Source organism: Aulonocara stuartgranti, assembly GCF_965226115.1.
Source record: "Aulonocara stuartgranti genome assembly, chromosome: 7".
Lineage (NCBI taxonomy): Eukaryota > Metazoa > Chordata > Actinopteri > Cichliformes > Cichlidae > Aulonocara > Aulonocara stuartgranti.
The window spans coordinates 24,830,885-24,848,785 of record NC_138945.1 but is presented as its reverse complement, the minus strand read 5'-3'; the positions used below and the strand labels follow the sequence as shown (position 1 = coordinate 24,848,785).

At 39.1% G+C, this 17,901-nt stretch overlaps 4 protein-coding genes across 6 annotated transcripts in view; 2 read left to right on the top strand and 2 right to left on the bottom strand.

The window, feature by feature from the left end:
• cabp7b (calcium binding protein 7b) overlaps window positions 1–7,599 on the top strand; it is a 29,994-nt gene extending 22,395 nt beyond the window's left edge. For all 3 annotated transcript variants that reach the window (XM_082539477.1, XM_082539476.1, XM_082539478.1), the window contains exons 3-6: window positions 300–443; window positions 530–642; window positions 939–1,086; window positions 1,182–7,599. In XM_082539477.1, coding sequence (XP_082395603.1) covers window positions 300–443; window positions 530–642; window positions 939–1,086; window positions 1,182–1,309 — 533 coding nt within the window. In that variant the 3' untranslated portion in view covers window positions 1,310–7,599. The remainder of the gene's footprint in view (window positions 1–299; window positions 444–529; window positions 643–938; window positions 1,087–1,181) is intronic.
• A 163-nt stretch (window positions 7,600–7,762) lies between these two features.
• On the bottom strand, window positions 7,763–12,158 carry zmat5 (zinc finger, matrin-type 5). Its single transcript, XM_082539479.1, has 6 exons — window positions 12,036–12,158; window positions 10,871–11,041; window positions 10,679–10,741; window positions 10,050–10,130; window positions 8,194–8,302; window positions 7,763–8,088 (listed from the first exon to the last, which is right to left on the bottom strand). The coding sequence occupies exons 2-6, from the start codon at window positions 10,995–10,997 to the stop codon at window positions 7,941–7,943; spliced, it is 528 nt and encodes a 175-aa protein (XP_082395605.1). The 5' UTR covers window positions 10,998–11,041; window positions 12,036–12,158; the 3' UTR covers window positions 7,763–7,940.
• Window position 12,159: 1 nt separating this feature from the next.
• uqcr10 (ubiquinol-cytochrome c reductase, complex III subunit X) lies at window positions 12,160–12,879 on the top strand. The gene is made up of 2 exons (XM_082539480.1): window positions 12,160–12,350; window positions 12,537–12,879. Exons 1-2 carry the CDS (start codon window positions 12,210–12,212, stop codon window positions 12,582–12,584), a joined length of 189 nt encoding a protein of 62 aa, XP_082395606.1. The 5' UTR covers window positions 12,160–12,209; the 3' UTR covers window positions 12,585–12,879.
• A 2,349-nt stretch (window positions 12,880–15,228) lies between these two features.
• Window positions 15,229–16,748, bottom strand: gal3st1b (galactose-3-O-sulfotransferase 1b). The gene is made up of 2 exons (XM_082542231.1): window positions 16,610–16,748; window positions 15,229–16,514 (listed from the first exon to the last, which is right to left on the bottom strand). Exons 1-2 carry the CDS (start codon window positions 16,729–16,731, stop codon window positions 15,377–15,379), a joined length of 1,260 nt encoding a protein of 419 aa, XP_082398357.1. The 5' UTR covers window positions 16,732–16,748; the 3' UTR covers window positions 15,229–15,376.
• Window positions 16,749–17,901: the final 1,153 nt, after the last annotated feature.

Genomic DNA, 17,901 nt, shown 5'->3' with positions numbered 1-17,901 from the left:
TGTGAAATATTCTGGCTCATGGAATAAAGAAACTTGGAGAAAAAAAGTTGCTTTCACTCTTCAAACACTCAATATTCAGCTATGCCTCCTCTTTCTCAAAACACAAACATCTAAGACAGAGGGATTATAGCCTTTTGAACTGTGACCCACAGCAGCTGTTTGAAGCTGCTTTTACTTTAAACTCTAAAAATAAACACCCTTTACTCGCCGACGTTGAAACCAACATGTTAAAAATCCGCCAGTTCAACGATAGCCCTCAAGTAACATGTTCGTTCTGTGTGCCTTCTTTCACTTCGCAGAGATCCGTGAGGCTTTCAAAGTATTTGACAGAGATGGGAATGGCTTTATCTCTAAGCAGGAGCTGGGGATGGCCATGCGCTCACTGGGCTACATGCCCAATGAGGTGGAGCTGGAGGTTATCATCCAAAGACTTGACATGGATGGTGGGTCTCTCTTGCTCTCGCTGCTGCAATTATTCCAACATGTGAGCTGCGTTAATGACTCGTCAATGTTTCGCTTGTTTCATCAGGCGATGGCCAGGTTGGCTTTGAAGAGTTTGTCACATTACTTGGTCCTAAACTCTCTGCTGCTGGAATGCCTGACAAGTTCAACGGAGCAGACTTTGACTCTGTGTTTTGGAAGGTATGTACTGTCCCATAATCCCCACCAATAAAGTTTAATCTAGTCATTTGAATATCAATCCCTCACAAACTACACCCCAGTCAGATAACTGCATCACATGTTGTGGACACCGGTATCCCCATTCCTTACAATCAGGAGTATAATCAAATTAATTACTCTAATATCTGATTTTTATAAAATATTTATACACTGCTGTTTATTGCTGACCTGCAATTTATGTGCATCACTGAGGGGCATCAAGGCAGAAGTTCTTCCTCTGCTAATTAGACCTCTCCTGGTGTTTTCTGTTTTCCCAGTGCGACATGCAGAAACTGACAGTGGATGAGCTGAAGAGATTGCTTTATGATACTTTCCGTGACCACCTCACTATGAAAGACATTGAGAACATCATCATGACTGAGGAGAACCACCTGAACAGTCCAGAGTCCCATGTGAACATTGATAGTATGTCTTATATATCATTTTTATAGTATTTCATACATTTCTAAAGCTCCACTGACGCAGTTTTGTTCTGTCTCTTCTTCCCTTTCTTTCCGCAGCAAGCCCAACACAACAGGAAAAACACACTTGTGTGCGTAAAAGCCTGATTTGTGCCTTCGCTATCGCATTTATCATCAGCGTCATGCTCATCGCAGCGAATCAAATGCTCCGCAGAGGGATGAAGTAAATACGCGATGCCTGCTGGTTACAAACGGATTTACAGACAGACAGGGAAAATGCAAATGTTAACCAAAATACTTTATCATTTTGGGTTTTATTCACAGCTGACACCCTTGATGATGCAATCATAGGATCGCTCTGATATGGATAAAATGATGTCATGCAGTGGTTCTGTGTGATCACTAATCGTAGTACAGACAATAGAGAGAAAGGTATTTCAAGGGCTGATTGTTATCCAAAACAAGTTACATCTCATTCATTAAGATGGCTGATGTTTGCTAAGATTAGACAGAAAATCAGGCTCCAATTCTCCAAAATTTCAGAGTGCAGCAAGTGTTGTAACAATAGCTGTGCTTTGTCAGTGCATTTAATGTTGCTCTCAAGAACCCTGCCATTTGGAGTGCACCAAATAACGACAGCACCAATGATAGTAATAAAGCAATACAAAAGCGGGCCACATACTCCGTAATTTCAAATCGAGCTAAAAACATAAGGACAAATCACTGTGCACTGCATGCTGTCTCTTATGTCTCTGTTTACTGTATTGTGTCATGACTTTCAACTTGCATCAGGTCTGACAGACTTAACCAGCACCTTCTGCGATCTAAAAATACCAAAAAGAGCCCCTCAAATTCAAAACACAAAACTGGACTACTAATGGATGTATCAGTCTGTCAGTCAGTTCGATTTAATTGGTTCATCCCTTTATCCAGCTTGAAATATTTCCATGAATGTTGCATGTCATTCATGGCACCCATACTGTGAGATCTAATGAATTTGGCGGTGCCCTGTTTTGTTTTTTCTCTGCTATTTTGTTGATATTTTTGCTCAGTTTTTGTGATAGATGAACCACAAATGGGTGAGCTGCATTAGCATTAGCATTAGCATGCAGTCACTCTCATTAAGATCATGCTGCTGAGCTAAGGCTAGCATCGGAGTGCTGCTGTACAGTTTCAACAAACTGCTACAATGCCTGAGCTAAAATATTGTCATGTTACATTTATTTTAAGACCAACACAGAGAGTTTCATGAAGTCATTCAAACTGTTAGGTTTGTTTCTTGTCCCACCAGTTGCCACAAACCTAAATCATGCATTCGCTAATTTGTAGCTTCAGCTTCTAACAAAGACCTCAATTTGAATCAAAATGAAAGCGCATTATATTTAAACAAATGGACAAAGGGAAAATGTGAAAGCATCAAAATATTTGCAGCGAGAGGCATAAACCGGTCAACAAGCACAACAACTGGATTCACAGCTCAAAAGAGAGGATCTACAGTTGTGATCCACAACGCATGTTACGTACTCTAGTCAAATTATCAGTGGAAGAAACTCCGACAGGCCTGTTTCAATAGAAATGTCACACTTTTTTCACAGTTAATTATTTTTGCTTTAAAGCTCAGAAGAATCTTTCTTGGCTGAGCAGATTGAGATTGCTTTGTAAAGCAAATTGATATTTTGTTAGCTGTAATGTGAAACAACTGTAGCTGAAGAATTAAACTTCACAAAAAAATCACAAGAATTAATAAACCAGACAAGAGTGTGTGTGTGTGGGCTTTATATAAAAGCTCCAGATACAAAGAGAAATACTGGTATCTTGATGTCCAGCCAAACGAATAATATGTTTTATATCCATAGCCTGCCTGCAATACATGCACATGCTGCATGTTTCAAATGTGCGCATCTGTAAGACGCATCAAAATCATAACGAGGCACTAAAAAACATTTGAGTAGCTGTATGACACGAGCTACCAGCTATAAATAAATCAAAAGAAGTTTAGAATTTAGATAAAACTAAATAATAATTGTATTTATAGCAAATAAGTATGAAGTAATTCAAGCTGCAAAATTGCATGTACATTAGATTAGAAGTAAATGTGTGTTATATGTGTGTGAGATTATTGAAATCTGGTGTAAGTGTTCAAATAATTATGCAATTTGTAAAGTGATCATTGCAAAAAAAAAAAATCTCAGTATTTGACATTTTTCTGTAAATGTCGACTTTTTTGTGGATGTGCACAGTATTACAGTTTTTCGCAACTGTTAAGACACGTTTCTTGGCGATTTCTGTCATCTAAAAACACAAAACCCAGTTTATAAAATAAAAACCTGAATTTAGACAAGTCTCCTCTGGCAATATGACTATCATGACTCTGATGAATATGTCACACTAAAACAATCCAACTCAATGTTCAGAGCACATATTTTCAGAAAAGGCCAATCTGTTTGTTCTACAAATTGCACAAATGTATACATTCCTCCGGCCACTTTATTATACACATCTGTTAAACTGTTTCACACAGCTGTCTTATCAGCAAATCACATGGCAGCAGTTCAGTACATTTAGGCATGTAGATATGGACAAGACAATCTGCTGCACTGAGCAAGGAAATATAGTTAAGTGACTTTAAACATGGCATTTTTGCTGGTGCCAGATGGGCTACTCAAATGGGCTCCACAGTCACCAGATCTCAACCCAACCAATCATAGCTGTGTAACCAACAAACTTGCAGAAACTGTGAGATGCTTTCATGTTAATATGGACCAAAATCTCTGAGTGTTTCCAGCACCTTGTTGAATCTGTGCCATGAAAAATTAAAGCAGTTCAGAATGCAAAAGAGGGTCGAACCCTTTACCTGCACTGTGTGACTAATAAAGTGACAATTTCCTGTAAATGCACTGACTATTCAGTATTCAGCCACAGAGAACATGACAAGTGTGGTTTGAATTCTTTGTCCTGCTCCACTTTCTACTCATAATTACCGGCTGTACAATCTGACACCGCTTAAACTGAGTAAATAACATAATTAACAGCAAGCCTGAACAATTTTAAGTTGTTCTTAGGAAATGTGCTTAACTTATGCCTCCTGCGGTTTCCGTTAAGCTTCACAAGTATATCAGTGTGAAAATGTGAGTGAGAGTGTATTTAGGAGTAAACTAGATCTGCAAATTGCATCTAACTTTGTAAAAGAAAATGTTTTGCCAGGAGAGCGATTCATTTAATACTAGGTTTAGAAAACTGTGCATTTGATACAAAGAAACAAAGCTTGTGTGTTATCAGTTCAGAAAAACTGTAGAATACTAAATACTTTGCAGTATGCTGTGAACAGTAATTTGACATATCATAAAAATGTTGTTTTCTGGCTTTTACATGGACCACCAAAACAACATATTGTTTAAAGTATAACATGGTTATATTTTCTTACTTGGAAAGTAATACATTAAATCTATGTGGATTTATTATGAATGTAAGCATAATGTTTTGTAAAAAAAACAAAAAAACAAAAATAGGTTTCAGATATAATTTTCCAGTCTGACTGGACATTCAGATAAAATCGTTTGCATGTATTTACGCCATGCACACAACTTTTTTGATTATTTGTCATTTTTCTGAATGTTTTCTTTAACAAACAATATTCTCTATATTTTTTTCTTCCTCTTTTTACCTTAAAGGTTTATGAAAGCTATATCAGAGTGAAAGTATATACTACTGAGAGTCATACTGGCAATAAAACAATATTTTTTCCGTATATAGTAGGTGTTTATGTAAAAGAATTTAAAAAACTATTTGTATGACATCACATTACCTCTCCATGAACATATCATGTAAAGTATGGGATTTTATGTGAATGTAAAATATAGTTACTGTGCCAAATCTTAACACGTGTGACAAATTGTGTCCTATTCTGTAGGTTACTGTGTTTTGATGAAAAGATTTATGTCAATTTTGTCAACAGGTTGTTAAAAATGTTCAATTTAAATGTAAATTTAATTTTGACTGTCAAGGTTTTCTGTTCTGTGCCTTTTGTAACTTGGAGTTTTAAAAGCTGCACTTTCATGAAACTGAAGTAAAGACGTAAAAAGATGGGAAATCAATCACATGAATACATGGCTTGAGGGAAAAAATGATACAAGATTTATTTTTAATAGGTGTCATAATAAAATATTAAGTATTTCTGTTTTATCTTTATCACTTCTCTGTTCTTAACACAATACCCTGCTTTGTTTTTATTTAGTTTTTTCAGTAACTGTTACTGCACATGTAGAGGTTACTGCATCAATTATACACTTATGTAAGTGATGTCTATAGATGCATGTAGTCCAATAAAAACAAGTGCATTAAGAAAGCTGTTTGTTTTTTTAAATTTCAATTTAAAAGATGTAAGAAAAGTAGAAATAGTTCATAAACGTAGAAAGAGTTATTGTGGAATTTATTTATAATTTGGAGGGCAACAAGAAAATTAAGAGCAGATCTAAAAAATTCTGAATTTATCTCGTTTTCAGCCGCTTCACATTCGAGGGAGAACAGTTGCCATGTTTCCTTATAATCAGCCCCTTTTTCACTGCTTTTTTCTTGGCAAATTGTTTTGTTGCTTGGTCCCGCCAACAACTATCAATAATGTGATTTAGAACAACACAGGAGTGTCCACACTGGATAAGACAAGCAGCAATATAGCAAAAGGACTGGAATGTCAATGACATCCAGACATGGTAACCTTTACTGAGGTGAAGCTGTGGGGCGAGAGTTAAACTCTTTTCCAAATCTGAGGTGAGACAAATAACCACCAGTGGGAGAAAAGGATACCGAGTGACATACAGTTACAAGTTCTTAACTTGTTGGACACGATTTTTGTAGTTTTGAGTATTGTAAGCTAAGAATCAAGATGTGATTGAAGTGGAGAGTTTCCGCTTTGTTGCATCAGTTAAGGAGTTACAGCCATATTTACATGTAGTTCCTGATATTAAGATGCTTAAAAATAATTGGACAGTTGACTGACCAGGTGAGGCCTGTTCCCATGTTAATTAATAACAAATGAAATGGACATAATATCTGAAGTTTCTTCCAAGTGTTTAATATATGTTTTCAGTGTATTTTGTTTTCACTATAAATTGATCAAAGATATAGCAAAAACTACAAGTGTCCAAATCTACAATCTGATTCATTCTAAAACAGAATAAATAGACTGGTCGGCTCAGCAGCACCAAAAGGCATAAAAAGATCACAAAAGACAACTAAAGTGCATGATGACAGAAGTCTTTCAATGGTTAAGAAAAACAACTTCACAGATGGCAATTTCCCAGGACTGTCAACTCTGTATATCTCAGTCTCCTACACTTATATCTGATGTCATTGAGAAAGTTATGTCAAATGTTTCCACACAACTGTGTTAACTCCTAAGAAACAGTTTAAGTTTACTTTGGTCATTTGTCCCATTGCCATTCAACACCCTGTTTTGTATTTCTTAAGAATTTCTCACTTGGATGGAACCACTTGCCTTAAGTAAATCCAAAGAAAATGTTTTTTGAATTGACTGTATTTCATTGAAATAACACAAATGACACAAACCAAAGAGGATTCCTTAAAAACAACAATAATGAGATAGAGCATCTTTAGGTGAAACAAGCCTGATCCACGGAATTCCCACCCAACACCTCAACTGAGTCAAAGGATCTGCAATATCCCTGTGCCAGACACCACAGCACACTGCATAGAGGACCTGTGCAAGGTTAGGGACCTGGACACCTCTGAGTCCAGTCTGCCAACAACACATGTGCATGTTTAACAAGCATACATGTGATGCATAGGGGATGGTCAACCTGCAAGCAGCCAGGCAAAAGCAAGATGCCACATCCCTAACCTTGTCACCGCCACCGTTTCCCTAATAGCATCCAGTGGTAGCCTTCAAGCACAAGGGAGACCTACACAATATTAGGCAGGTGTTGTGAAGGATGAGTGACTACTGTACATTTCAGCATAATCTGAGCAAAGAATATTAAATACTTGAGGGGTTTTTTAAAAACAAAAAACAAAAAAAAACAAAGACAATTAGAAATATATTAGTCACAAATCCAAGGGATTTGCACGATGCTTACTAAGAAATAAATTAACCAACTTTCTGACTAATAAAAGTTTCATTATAAGATTCAATCCAGTGTTTCACTTCACATATCATTTTGAAAATTAAATTGTGTTTTCTAGTGGCTGGGTTAGTAATAAAAATGAAGTCATGAGATCAAGATCATAGGTGTGAATGTGCGAGTGAATGTGAGTGCGAATGGTTGTCTGTCTCTGTGTGTTGGCCCTGCGACAGACTGGTGACCTGTCCAGGGTGTACCCCGCCTCTTGCCCTATGACAGCTGGGATAGGCTCCAGCGCCCCCTGCGACCCTGAAAAGGATAAGCGGACGCGAATGGATGGATGGATGGAGATCAAGGAATCCCTCATGATGCAGCACAGAATTAAAACCATGCAAAAAAAAAAAAAAAAAGGTTTCCATCTGCTCGGCAATCATTCATTCCCTTTGGGCCCACATCATATCAAATGTAACTCCTCAGAGGAGTCTCACTTTAAGGCCACTCTGTGACTTATCAGTGCAAAAACTGCATCAATTACCCCAATGTTGTACAGTTACTGTTCATCTCAGATTTTGTTTTGAAATATATGCAAATACTTTACTCATCTAAGAGAAGTAAATTTATTATTCAAACGAAAAACAGCAACAAACAACAAGTGAAATCTTCCTTTCATGTTGAAAATCCTTAAAAAACTAAAATAATATTGGTTTTCTGAACTATTCCTCCTTTTATTAATGTTAGGTATTGGCTTAACAGTCATCTGAACCCTCAAAGCGAATGTCACTCAACCCCACTCAGTGTTCATGCTGATTTTCCACCCGCCTGGAGGAGGGGGTTGAAGTGAGGGCGGTAGGTCAAGAATGGAGAGGAGCTGCTGAAGTATGCCATTTTCTGCTTGACTTTCCTCACTGTCTTCCTCGGTTTTTAGATCTCTGTAGAAATAAATAATAGAATAGGTGAATTCATAATCAACAGGAGTAAAATTTGTCATGCGAGCCATGTAGAATGAGTGTTAAAACAAAAATGAAGGTACATACCCTTTACTACCGAGGGCAGCTCTCTTCTTTTCCCTTCTCGAGAGCCATTCTTCTATACTTCGTCCAGGCATAATTCTGTCCTCAGAGTCCTCTCTGTGTTGTCTTTCATCTGAGAAAAGGAAATAGCTCATTCAACTCAGCATATAGCAGTTTACACACTCATCTGTAGGAAATGTGCTCAACAAGTAGTACTTGTCTTTCTTTACTAGCAGTTTCTTTGAACTATTTTTTTTCCAGAGAATGTTTAACTGCTGGTCTTTGTGGTTTTAATTCAGTAACCCCGGTTCTCTGAAAACAGTCAGTCATCTCACAACGGCGAGTGCTTTCTGGCATGGCCAATCATAGAAGCTCCTCCACCACCACATCCAACTAAGACAAACCAACATGGGCTCCCCAACACCCTTTATGATAGCCCCACCAGACATTTTCAAGGTACTTCTTCCACGTGCCCTTGCAAATACGGCAGTGCAGTGAGATACCGCACTCAGCTTTCAGAGAACCGGTGAATGGACACTCTCTTTCGAACCTTACGGTACTCTGTATCTCATAATGGATGTTACAGATCATTCTCAGATTGCATACTCTAAAGTCTATGTCAATGGAAAATTGTATTTAGTAGTCAGTATAATCTTTTAGTGATATAAGTTTGCATATGGTAGAATACTGCATGTAGTTATTTGTATTAGGAAATGTTTAACCATGTATGCTTAGAGGCATATAATCAATTGTGTAGTGACAGGATGTGTGATTTTCAGCAGGCTTGGTTCACCCCCACATCCTGGGAGCATGGGAAAGAGCTCGTACCTTGTTTTATTGTTTTACGGTAGGATTAACGTAGCTATGTCTGTTTTAGTTTAAGTGCTTCTTTACATTTAGATGAACTGCAGGACTTCCTCACTGTGTTATCCAGGGTGAGGGGGGGGTCACCCTTCTCCTGACCAAGGATGTACCTTTTGTGCTTTATGACCCTTTGATCAGCAACACACACACACACACACACACACACACACACACACACACACACACACACTGGAACTATAAAATAAAGACCGGGGCAGTCTCTGAGCGCGAGTCCCTGAGCCCTCACTCTCGTGCGAGAGCTCAGAGCTGCCCTTGCTAAGCAACAAGTAAAACTGTCTGTGTTTCTCTTCTCTGAAGTCTTTACTGAAGAAGTGTTTTATAATATTTTCCCTAACATCTATTTGGTCCTTCGTAGCCGGATCAGAAAATATCAGAACTGTTATCTGTGACTCTGTTCCAGGATCCAGCACTGATTCCTGACGCCGTGGGGAGCCAGCACCGAAGCCTGTGCACAGCCCTCTTGGACGAGGAGAGAGCCCCAGGACGTTAAATTCGGGTCTGGGCCGGTGTTATAATCTGGTCCACGGCGGTGGGATTCAGTCCAATGATCTTAATCACCAGTGAGACGTCGGAGAGTGAGAAACACTATTTTGGTATATAAGACGGCCGCAAAGATTTAAAGTAACGTGATAAATTAGGTTTAAGTTCGCTCTAATGATCTTCACGTGGAAGAAAACAAGGACGCTGGTATAGAGCCAGGGGACAGACACCGTTTTCTTGAAGTGATTTATGTGTCTTAGACGGGGTATTAGTGGGCACACAAGAAGATGCTTTCCACTGCTATAGGGAGTGAGGTTGAAAAGAGAACACAGTATTCTCCAGTATTATATATTTAACAATTGTAATACAAAGCTAAAAGTTCAAGTAAATGTTTTTACTTTGATTAGAAAAATATCTTTCCATTTGAAATGATCTGTATATGATGCTTGCTTTGCTTCAGGGTCCTGTAAAGCGTATCACAAGGTAAACAGCACCATCTTCTGTTCACAGCTTACCTTCCACCTGTCTTTGTAAGTTAAATAGCTCTTCTTCTGTCATATGAGAAAACCTGCAGTTGGAGCCAAAATCACAAATTCCTAAAAAACAGAGAGAAAGAAATTCCAAATTTAAATTCATTTTTACTGATACTAAATCAATTCACAAAAATATGATCAAAGTGCTTTACTTTGTAGAGTAAAAACAATATAATAATTGGGAGAAACCCCCGACAGCCTTGTTATCAGGTTTAAACACGATCTTGGCTTCCATTTTTTCACAGTCACACCCAAGATATTGGAAGGGAAGCTATCTCCTGCAACAGGTCGAGGGTGGGAGGAAGATGACAGCACTGTTAGTACGCTCACTGAAACTTTTTGGAAGACTTTTCAGGGATCCTTTCGAATAATAAGGAATTCAAATAGTCCTGCCTAGAAGTAACAATTTATTTCAGTATTTCAGAAGAAAGAAGGACATCCTAGAATATGCTAGAGAAAAGATAAACACTGGTCAAAGTGGCTCCAACATTCCTCACACCGTTACTGCTGGCCATGGTGTTGTAATCTAGAGTTAGTATAAGTAGCACTAAATAAAGCAACTTTGCTATTGCTTGTATTTGTCAGTAGAGAATTACAGGTCATTCTGATACCTTTTTGGAGAAACTTCCTGCAGGGCTTCTTTTCTTGCTCATCATTCAGAATAGCTGCAGAGTCTGTGAAGAGAAAATGCTGGTTATCGTACACAGTTAATCACATATTATGAAAAAGCAATGCATCATTTTTCAACTACAGATTTTCATGGATATGAAAACCCTGGTCTCAGAAATAACTGCTACTCTCACCTCTAAAATTGTCAAACCAAGCTTTTTTTGCTCGGTGATGCTGAACACCATTCAGATGCTTTTTTCTGTTATGCATGTTGTCCTGAAAGGACCGGTCGCAGTAGTCACAGTAGTACCTCTTCCCCATGGTCAAAGTTGTGTTCGGAGTATTGCAATATCACCTTTAAACACCTGAAAGACAGTAAATAGTAAACAAAATCAAAACTGTTCTGAAAATATAGAGTAAAAGAATATGTGAATAGTTTCTATACCATGGTTAGGGTGACTTTAACTAAGAAAACCTACATCAGTAAGGAACAACTGACCACTGTGCCCACATCTATTAGATTATAACAAAAATATGAGCAAGTACATATGTAAGAAACCCTGGAGAGGTGTGTGAGTGAAAAGGGAGACAGGCGTAACAGTGAAGATGCAAATAGTAGCGGTAGTGGAGGCAGATGACCCAGGGTCAATCATCCAAAGCAACAGACAGTGCACAAGAGAGGTGAAGAAGAGAGTGCAGGCAGGTTGGAGTGAACGGAGATGAGTTTCAGGGTGAAAGAGTGAAAGAGAAGGTTTACAAGATTGCAGTGAGATCTATGGTTTGGAGATGGTAAAAAGAAAGAAAAACAGGAGGTGGAGCTGGAGATGCTGAAAATCTTGACTGGGAGTGACCAGAATAGACAGGATTAGAAATGAGTACATCAGCGGGACAGCTCAGTTTGGAGACAAAGTTAGAGAGGCAAGGCTGAGATGTTTTGGATAATTGCAAATGGGGGATAGTGGATATTATGGACAAAAGATGTTGAATATGTAGCTCGCAGGCATAAGGAAAAGAGGAAACCAAAGAAAAGATTCATGGGTGTCTTGAAGGAGCGGTGGCCCACCACTAAAGAGAGCAGCCGGAAGAATAAGAAGACGTTTACAGCAAAATGTTCATATACGTTCACGTGTGCAAGCCAGGGTTAAAAATGCTTGGGAATAAAAGTCCTTACACGACAAACTGGGACCAACAGCACATCTACTGACACAAACGCCCGCGACCATTTATTTAGTTGCTATCTGTTTTGTTTTTGTTTGTTTTTTAAGTCTGAAACTACGAAGCATAATTGAAGAAGCACTGAGACGAAACACGTGCATACTAATCACACTCTCAAGCCCAAAACCGCACAGCAAACCATACCTCAAATATTTATCCCCGACGAGATTATAGCATGCTGGCTACAATCTAGGTGGCAAAGGCGTTGTCCTAACAAAAGGTACCGGGTATCTGTTTATTAGCATCCGGCCACCAAGCTAAAGCGGAAGTTTCGCGCTAGCACATCCGTTCCTGCGCAGTGAGTACTGAACCGTCGACATGGCGTTGGCTAAGTCTGTCTACAATCTTCTCTTCAGGAGGACATCTACGTTCGCTGTAACCATCATGGTTGGAGCTGTCCTCTTTGAACGAGTATTTGACCAAGGTGGAGATGCGATCTTTGAGCAAATGAATCGCGGGGTGAGTGCGTGTTTTGAGCTTTTAAAGCACCTGACCTTGTACGCAGAGGGCGAAGCGGCGCTAGCGTTAGCCGAGCTAACTTGCCCGCTAAGTCGAGCGTTCTGGTCTTTTGACAACTTCTTCGTTTAGCAATGCCCATCAGTTGTCTGAAAACTCTAACGTTACATTGCATGTGTTTTATTGCAGAAACTGTGGAAACATATTAAGCACAACTATGAAAACAAAGAAGAATAATGGGACACTGGCTGGGGTTCTATAAGGCTCGATGGCATATGTTGTCACATTTCCATTATCCATTCTTCATGGGCTCCACACCTGAATCAATTCAACATGGACAATGTGCTCAAAGTCATGCCCAGGCTATCGGCGGCTGCCAAGGGACCTACGAGAGCCGACAGACGGTCCAGACCCCGTGAAGATGGAGCAGTGGTTCCTGTCGCTTCGTCTCCTTCCTTGATGTTAATTGTAACGCCTTTGTTTTCCTCACTGATTGTAAATTGTTAAATTAAACATGTATTTGTCTAACATACTTAAGCGTCTTGGTTTATCACGTTGAATATCTTTAAAAAGTTTCTATGTCCTTTCACCATGTAGTTATTTCTAGTATCTAGGAGAGAACTCGTGTCAACTGCATGTTTGCAAACTTTTAAGCAAGTGATTTCTACTTTTGTTGGCATCAGTTCTTGAAGAAAACATTTTTTTTTTCAACCTGTATTTAACCAGCAAAGTGTATTGTTGAGGCAGTCTCTCTTGTGTGGGGTTACAGAGGCAGCATTAATCTGACATTATTTGATGACAAGAAAAACTGAAGGTCTTGAAGAAAATCCACACAGAAGCACACACAAGGTGTCTGTTTAATGGGGAAAAGACGTTGTCTAGTATATATTTGCAGAAGTTGAGTTGCTATGGGGTTTTCAGCTAAGAGTTCTGAAGTCAATGCTTAACAATTTTGTAATATCCCCTTCAATGAATGTACAAGTCTTAATATCTTAATGGAGGGTGGCATAGATTTTATACTGGAAACCCTTCCTGTTCCAACCCTCCCACTGTTCCAGGCTTAGGACCAGCACTAGGCCCCTCAAAAGGTCAATGTGTGTGTCTTCCTGGTCTTGGATCTTGTGCTTTTATGGGTGAATGTGAATGAACCCCTATTCATGCACTCTGTTAAACCTGCATTAAAAGACTGATCACCGAAAGAAAAACTATTAATTCCATAATTTTCTTGTGGAAGTTATACAAGAGCAGGATTCTGTCTTTCAGCAATTTGAAGCACTTCTACTTTATTATATTGTTAAGCAGGGAAGGAAATTGCAGAGGGAAACACACAAGCAGAAAAGGCACCCAGTTAAATGAGGCAAACTGCCACATAACCACAAAAATATTTGGACCAATTGACCACTATGGCCACACTCACTGCATTACAGTAAAACTGGGTCAAGTTCATGTAACAAAAATAACATTCACATCACCAAAAGGTAAATGATTTTCAGGCTGCTAGATTGTATCAGTTACATTCATTGGCTGATACACAGTAGGTAATGACTGATACTCAAACACACCTGTCACAAGCTTTCTGCTGTTGCTTTTTACAGTTTGCCTGACTACAAACTAAAAGCAGGTGTAAAAAATGTTTTAGTTCTGGAAAATTTATACACACACAAGATTTTGCGCTAACTAAATAACATAAACATGTATTTTTGTTTCAAACCTCGGCAGTTCAAACAACCTTGCCAAGTCAACAAGTGACAGTAAGTGATGGGATGTTAGTGTTATTTGTACTGTAAAACTTAAACTTATCAGTTGTAATAATTAGAAGTAACACTTAATCTTATCAAACTCAATAACTAAACAAGCACCCACTATCACAACAAATGGAAACTAAACTAAAACAAAATACAAAAACAGTTGCAAAAACACTGTCTTAGCTCTGCTGCAAGCACATGTATAAGAAATCATCCTTAAGCAAAAACGTGATTCATATTTTCACAATGCAGGGGAGGTGCATCTAAGCTCCAGATTCTGACAACATGCTCTCCATATCACTATCATTCTCAGGGAGCCAAACCTGTGCAGAACTTCTCCATGGACATAAAAAGTGATTATGCTCTTAAATTTATCCAGTGCAAGGAGGTCCATGTATCACTGGAGTTTGTGTACTCTCCAAGTGTCAGTGCATCTGCCAGCAGCTACCAAGTGAAGAAATTAAAAGTCACTAACTAAAACCTTCTCAGTCTTGAAATGCCAAAGAGGCAAATTTTGGCAAAATACAACAGCTCTTTATTTAAACACATTAATCAGCTGAGTCACCAATGACTTCATCTGCCTGAACTGAAGATTAATAGATAGGTGCGCGTGTCCAACCATGTTATTGATGAAGACAACTGGTGTAAACTATTGAGAGGGTTGGAGAAAGGCCTCAGCCATTCAAATACATTCCACACAGCTGCATTTGAGTCCCAGGCCAGTGGAGGGCACACTATCACTGCCTCATACTTCCACCTGCAAGAATCCAGGTATCGCTCATGACTCACTAATGGCTCGATTACCATGTGCTTAACAAAACACCAATACCAGGGGTAGGTGAGCTGTTACATAGCTTGAAACAAATGTATTAGAAAACAAACATATAAACACATTATAACAGGAATGCTGGTTTTGTAAGTAGCCAGCCTGTTTAAGCCTAAACCTAATGTTAAAAAGAAAACATAAACACATTGCCACTAACACACTAGCACAGTATTTGTTGAGTATTATTTGAGATACACATAACCAATGTTTTGGCCTTTCTCTGAATATATTCCATAACACGTGCACAAAATGTGACATTACTGTGTTTACAGTTCAAATAGGCATATTTTCACGTGACAATGAACTGCCAGTAAGAATTTATTATTAAAACCTGAAAATGTTTAAAAATAAATAAGGTGAAAACATTTGTTAGGAGATGAGCATAACACACGAACATTCACTACATTAGTATTTTTACTCAATTCGCTTGTTAAAACCAGTAGGCTATGGCTCAGCTGTCAGTAGATAGCATCTTTTAACCAACCCCACAGTCTTGTGAGCCACAGGCTTACACCCAGCTCGGATAAGTATTGTATTTCAGGTGTGAGCATTTTTTCACAGACTGTCCTGAATCTCGGATCAACATCTTTCTTAATGTTGTAACCCAGGATGGAACTCTCTCCAACCGGCTGCCAGGGCAGGAAACGCCTGTTCTGAATCTTCTGCGCTTCAACCGCACCTCCGCCTTCAATACAGATGTCCTTCATCTCAGCATTTCTTCGCCTCAGCTCCTCTACTTCCTGCTTCATTCTTTCTCTCCCATATGCCTCGACTCTGGCCCAGAAGGTACCATTAAAATACTGATAGAGTTTCCAGTCTGCCCCATTCCACTGTAGAGCTTTGGCTCTCATCTCAGCATCCAAATGAGACACGGATGAGCTCTTGCGAGCATTAAGCTTAAAGTACAGGATGTCCTCCATTGTCCAACAGAGCAAATCCTTCAGCAGAATAAGAGACTCCTCGAAATATTCTGCAATGAGGACCAGATGAAAACGTCTTGATAAGTTCTTAATTTCTGTCATGACGCGAGGATCATCAGCCTTGAGGTTGTTATCCAAACCAAAGTCAAAAAAGAGCAGATTTTTTAGATAGAATGAGTTGAAAGCCTCTGGACTGTAAAAGGCCCAAGGGTTGTTCAGAAACTCTGCCAGCTTGTTTTCACCTCTGATCCTCCACGTAAGGGGAACTGCTTTGTGGTAGTAATGGAAGGAAGATTCAAAAAGATCCACCGGGTCACGCAAGATGGTGACGTACACACTGTCTGGAGGCAGGAGCTTGGACACTTCTTGATGATCAAAGCGCATGTGGTTGCAAACGATGTTGAAACATTCTCCAGGTTTGTAGTCCTTCACCTGGGAGCACAGGAACGGCGATGGGTAGAAGAAGTCATTGCGCCCATCAGGAAATGCAAACCTGAGCTTGTGCTTTTCTCCAAACCTGAAGAGGATATTGAGGATGGTGCTGCTAGCTGTTTTATGCGTCTTCATAAACATGACATTCACTTTGGGTGAGCACTCTTCTGAGTGAGTCTGCTTGATCAAACTTTTGTTTTGTAATTTTGCCACACCGAGGGGACACGTGTCTTCTTGGGAGTCGCTGTAAATATATCCAATAAGTCAGTTTACCGAGTTTATCTTATCATATCTCTTATCTTTTGTGAACAAAATAATGATTTCCTTTGAAATATTTACCTGAGTTTCACTTGGTTTGGGTTTCTTAAGCAGTACAGCACCACCATGACGTTGGTCAATAAAACCCATGGAATCAGAACTCGTAACAGAGCCTTGCATTTAGTTGCTTTGATGCCTGACATTATGTGAACCGAGAAGAAACCTGAAAATGAAATCAGAGGTTACACGAGTATAGAGGCGAGTATAGAGGCGAAAGGCAAACATGGCTCTGAATTTACATACTTCATTTGATTTTACTGTTTAACTGCTGCTCTCACAAGCGCCAGACAAATCAATGAACAGCCCAAGTATGCATTTGTGGCAGGAACATCTTGCACAAAACCCTACTAATTACCTCCATTTTCATTTTTTATGGCAACAGTAATGAATAACGACTTATAAACATACATGCAATTCCTATGTTTTAATCTGTCAAGGGGAAAAGGTTAAAACAATGTCCATATGATAAACAAGGAGGGAGGTACAGACTAAGGAGATAAGAGAGAAAATTGCTGCATCGTTCAAATGAAACATACAGCCCCTATGTTGACACTAAACACATGTTTATGGTTTTATAATTTCCTCTTCAACAAACAGCAGAGAAGAGAAACAGATCAGTCTTTGCTGTAACAGCATCGTGCTCGAAGAAAACATCTCATGTGAAGTGAAAAATGACTGGACATCACGTTTCTACTGCACTTCTGTTATCGACACGGGAAAGATGCTCACCTCTGATTGGCCAGATAAACATTCCAGATAAAGGCAGAAGTGGTGTCATGTGACTCTGGCTCTTTTGTACTGACTAAATATTGCTTGTGATAGCAACCCAGGTATGAGAGTATTTGCTGAGTGTGTGTCACCAAGTAGCGAATAAGTAAGTCGAGTTAAGACTTTCAGCCTGCGTGTAAATGGTGTTGGAGTTTTTCTAGCAAAACAGAGAGTGAGAGTCTGACTTACCTGAAGATGACAGCATTAGAGGTGTTAGGGTGAGGTTAGGCTCCCTTCTAGACCTTGAAATCGCATTTGTCCATCCTAGAAGTGGTATCTTATTGGCTGCTGGATAAAGAGGAAGAGGAATTCTCCTCCCACAGGGGCAGGTATGCAAAGTAGCCTGGACCTGAAGGACACACCTCTGTATAACTGTTGTCATAAATAACCTATCAAGCTAAAAAGACGTTGCTCTAAAATGTGTTCAATTCATGTGTATATGTACAAGTATATGTTATGGTAAATATGTTATGGCTTTGATGATAGTGCATTGATGAAACTTCCAAATATAAGAGGAGGTGCATAACTATAACTGTATTATAGAA

What these genes read in the sequence shown, in the direction of transcription:
- zmat5 (XM_082539479.1), bottom strand. Translation starts at nt 10,997, where the DNA reads ATGGGGAAGAGGTACTACTGTGACTACTGCGACCGGTCCTTTCAGGAC. An exon ending in TTGGTTTGACAATTTTAGAG is followed by an intron (nt 10,742 to 10,870) that starts GTGAGAGTAGCA and finishes TTCTCTTCACAG; the next exon opens with ACTCTGCAGCTATTCTGAAT. An exon ending in CTTACAAAGACAGGTGGAAG is followed by an intron (nt 8,303 to 10,049) that starts GTAAGCTGTGAA and finishes TCCTTTTCTCAG; the next exon opens with ATGAAAGACAACACAGAGAG.
- uqcr10 (XM_082539480.1), top strand. Translation starts at nt 12,210, where the DNA reads ATGGCGTTGGCTAAGTCTGTCTACAATCTTCTCTTCAGGAGGACATCT. An exon ending in TTGAGCAAATGAATCGCGGG is followed by an intron (nt 12,351 to 12,536) that starts GTGAGTGCGTGT and finishes GTTTTATTGCAG; the next exon opens with AAACTGTGGAAACATATTAA.
- gal3st1b (XM_082542231.1), bottom strand. Translation starts at nt 16,731, where the DNA reads ATGTCAGGCATCAAAGCAACTAAATGCAAGGCTCTGTTACGAGTTCTG. An exon ending in CCAAACCAAGTGAAACTCAG is followed by an intron (nt 16,515 to 16,609) that starts GTAAATATTTCA and finishes ATATATTTACAG; the next exon opens with CGACTCCCAAGAAGACACGT.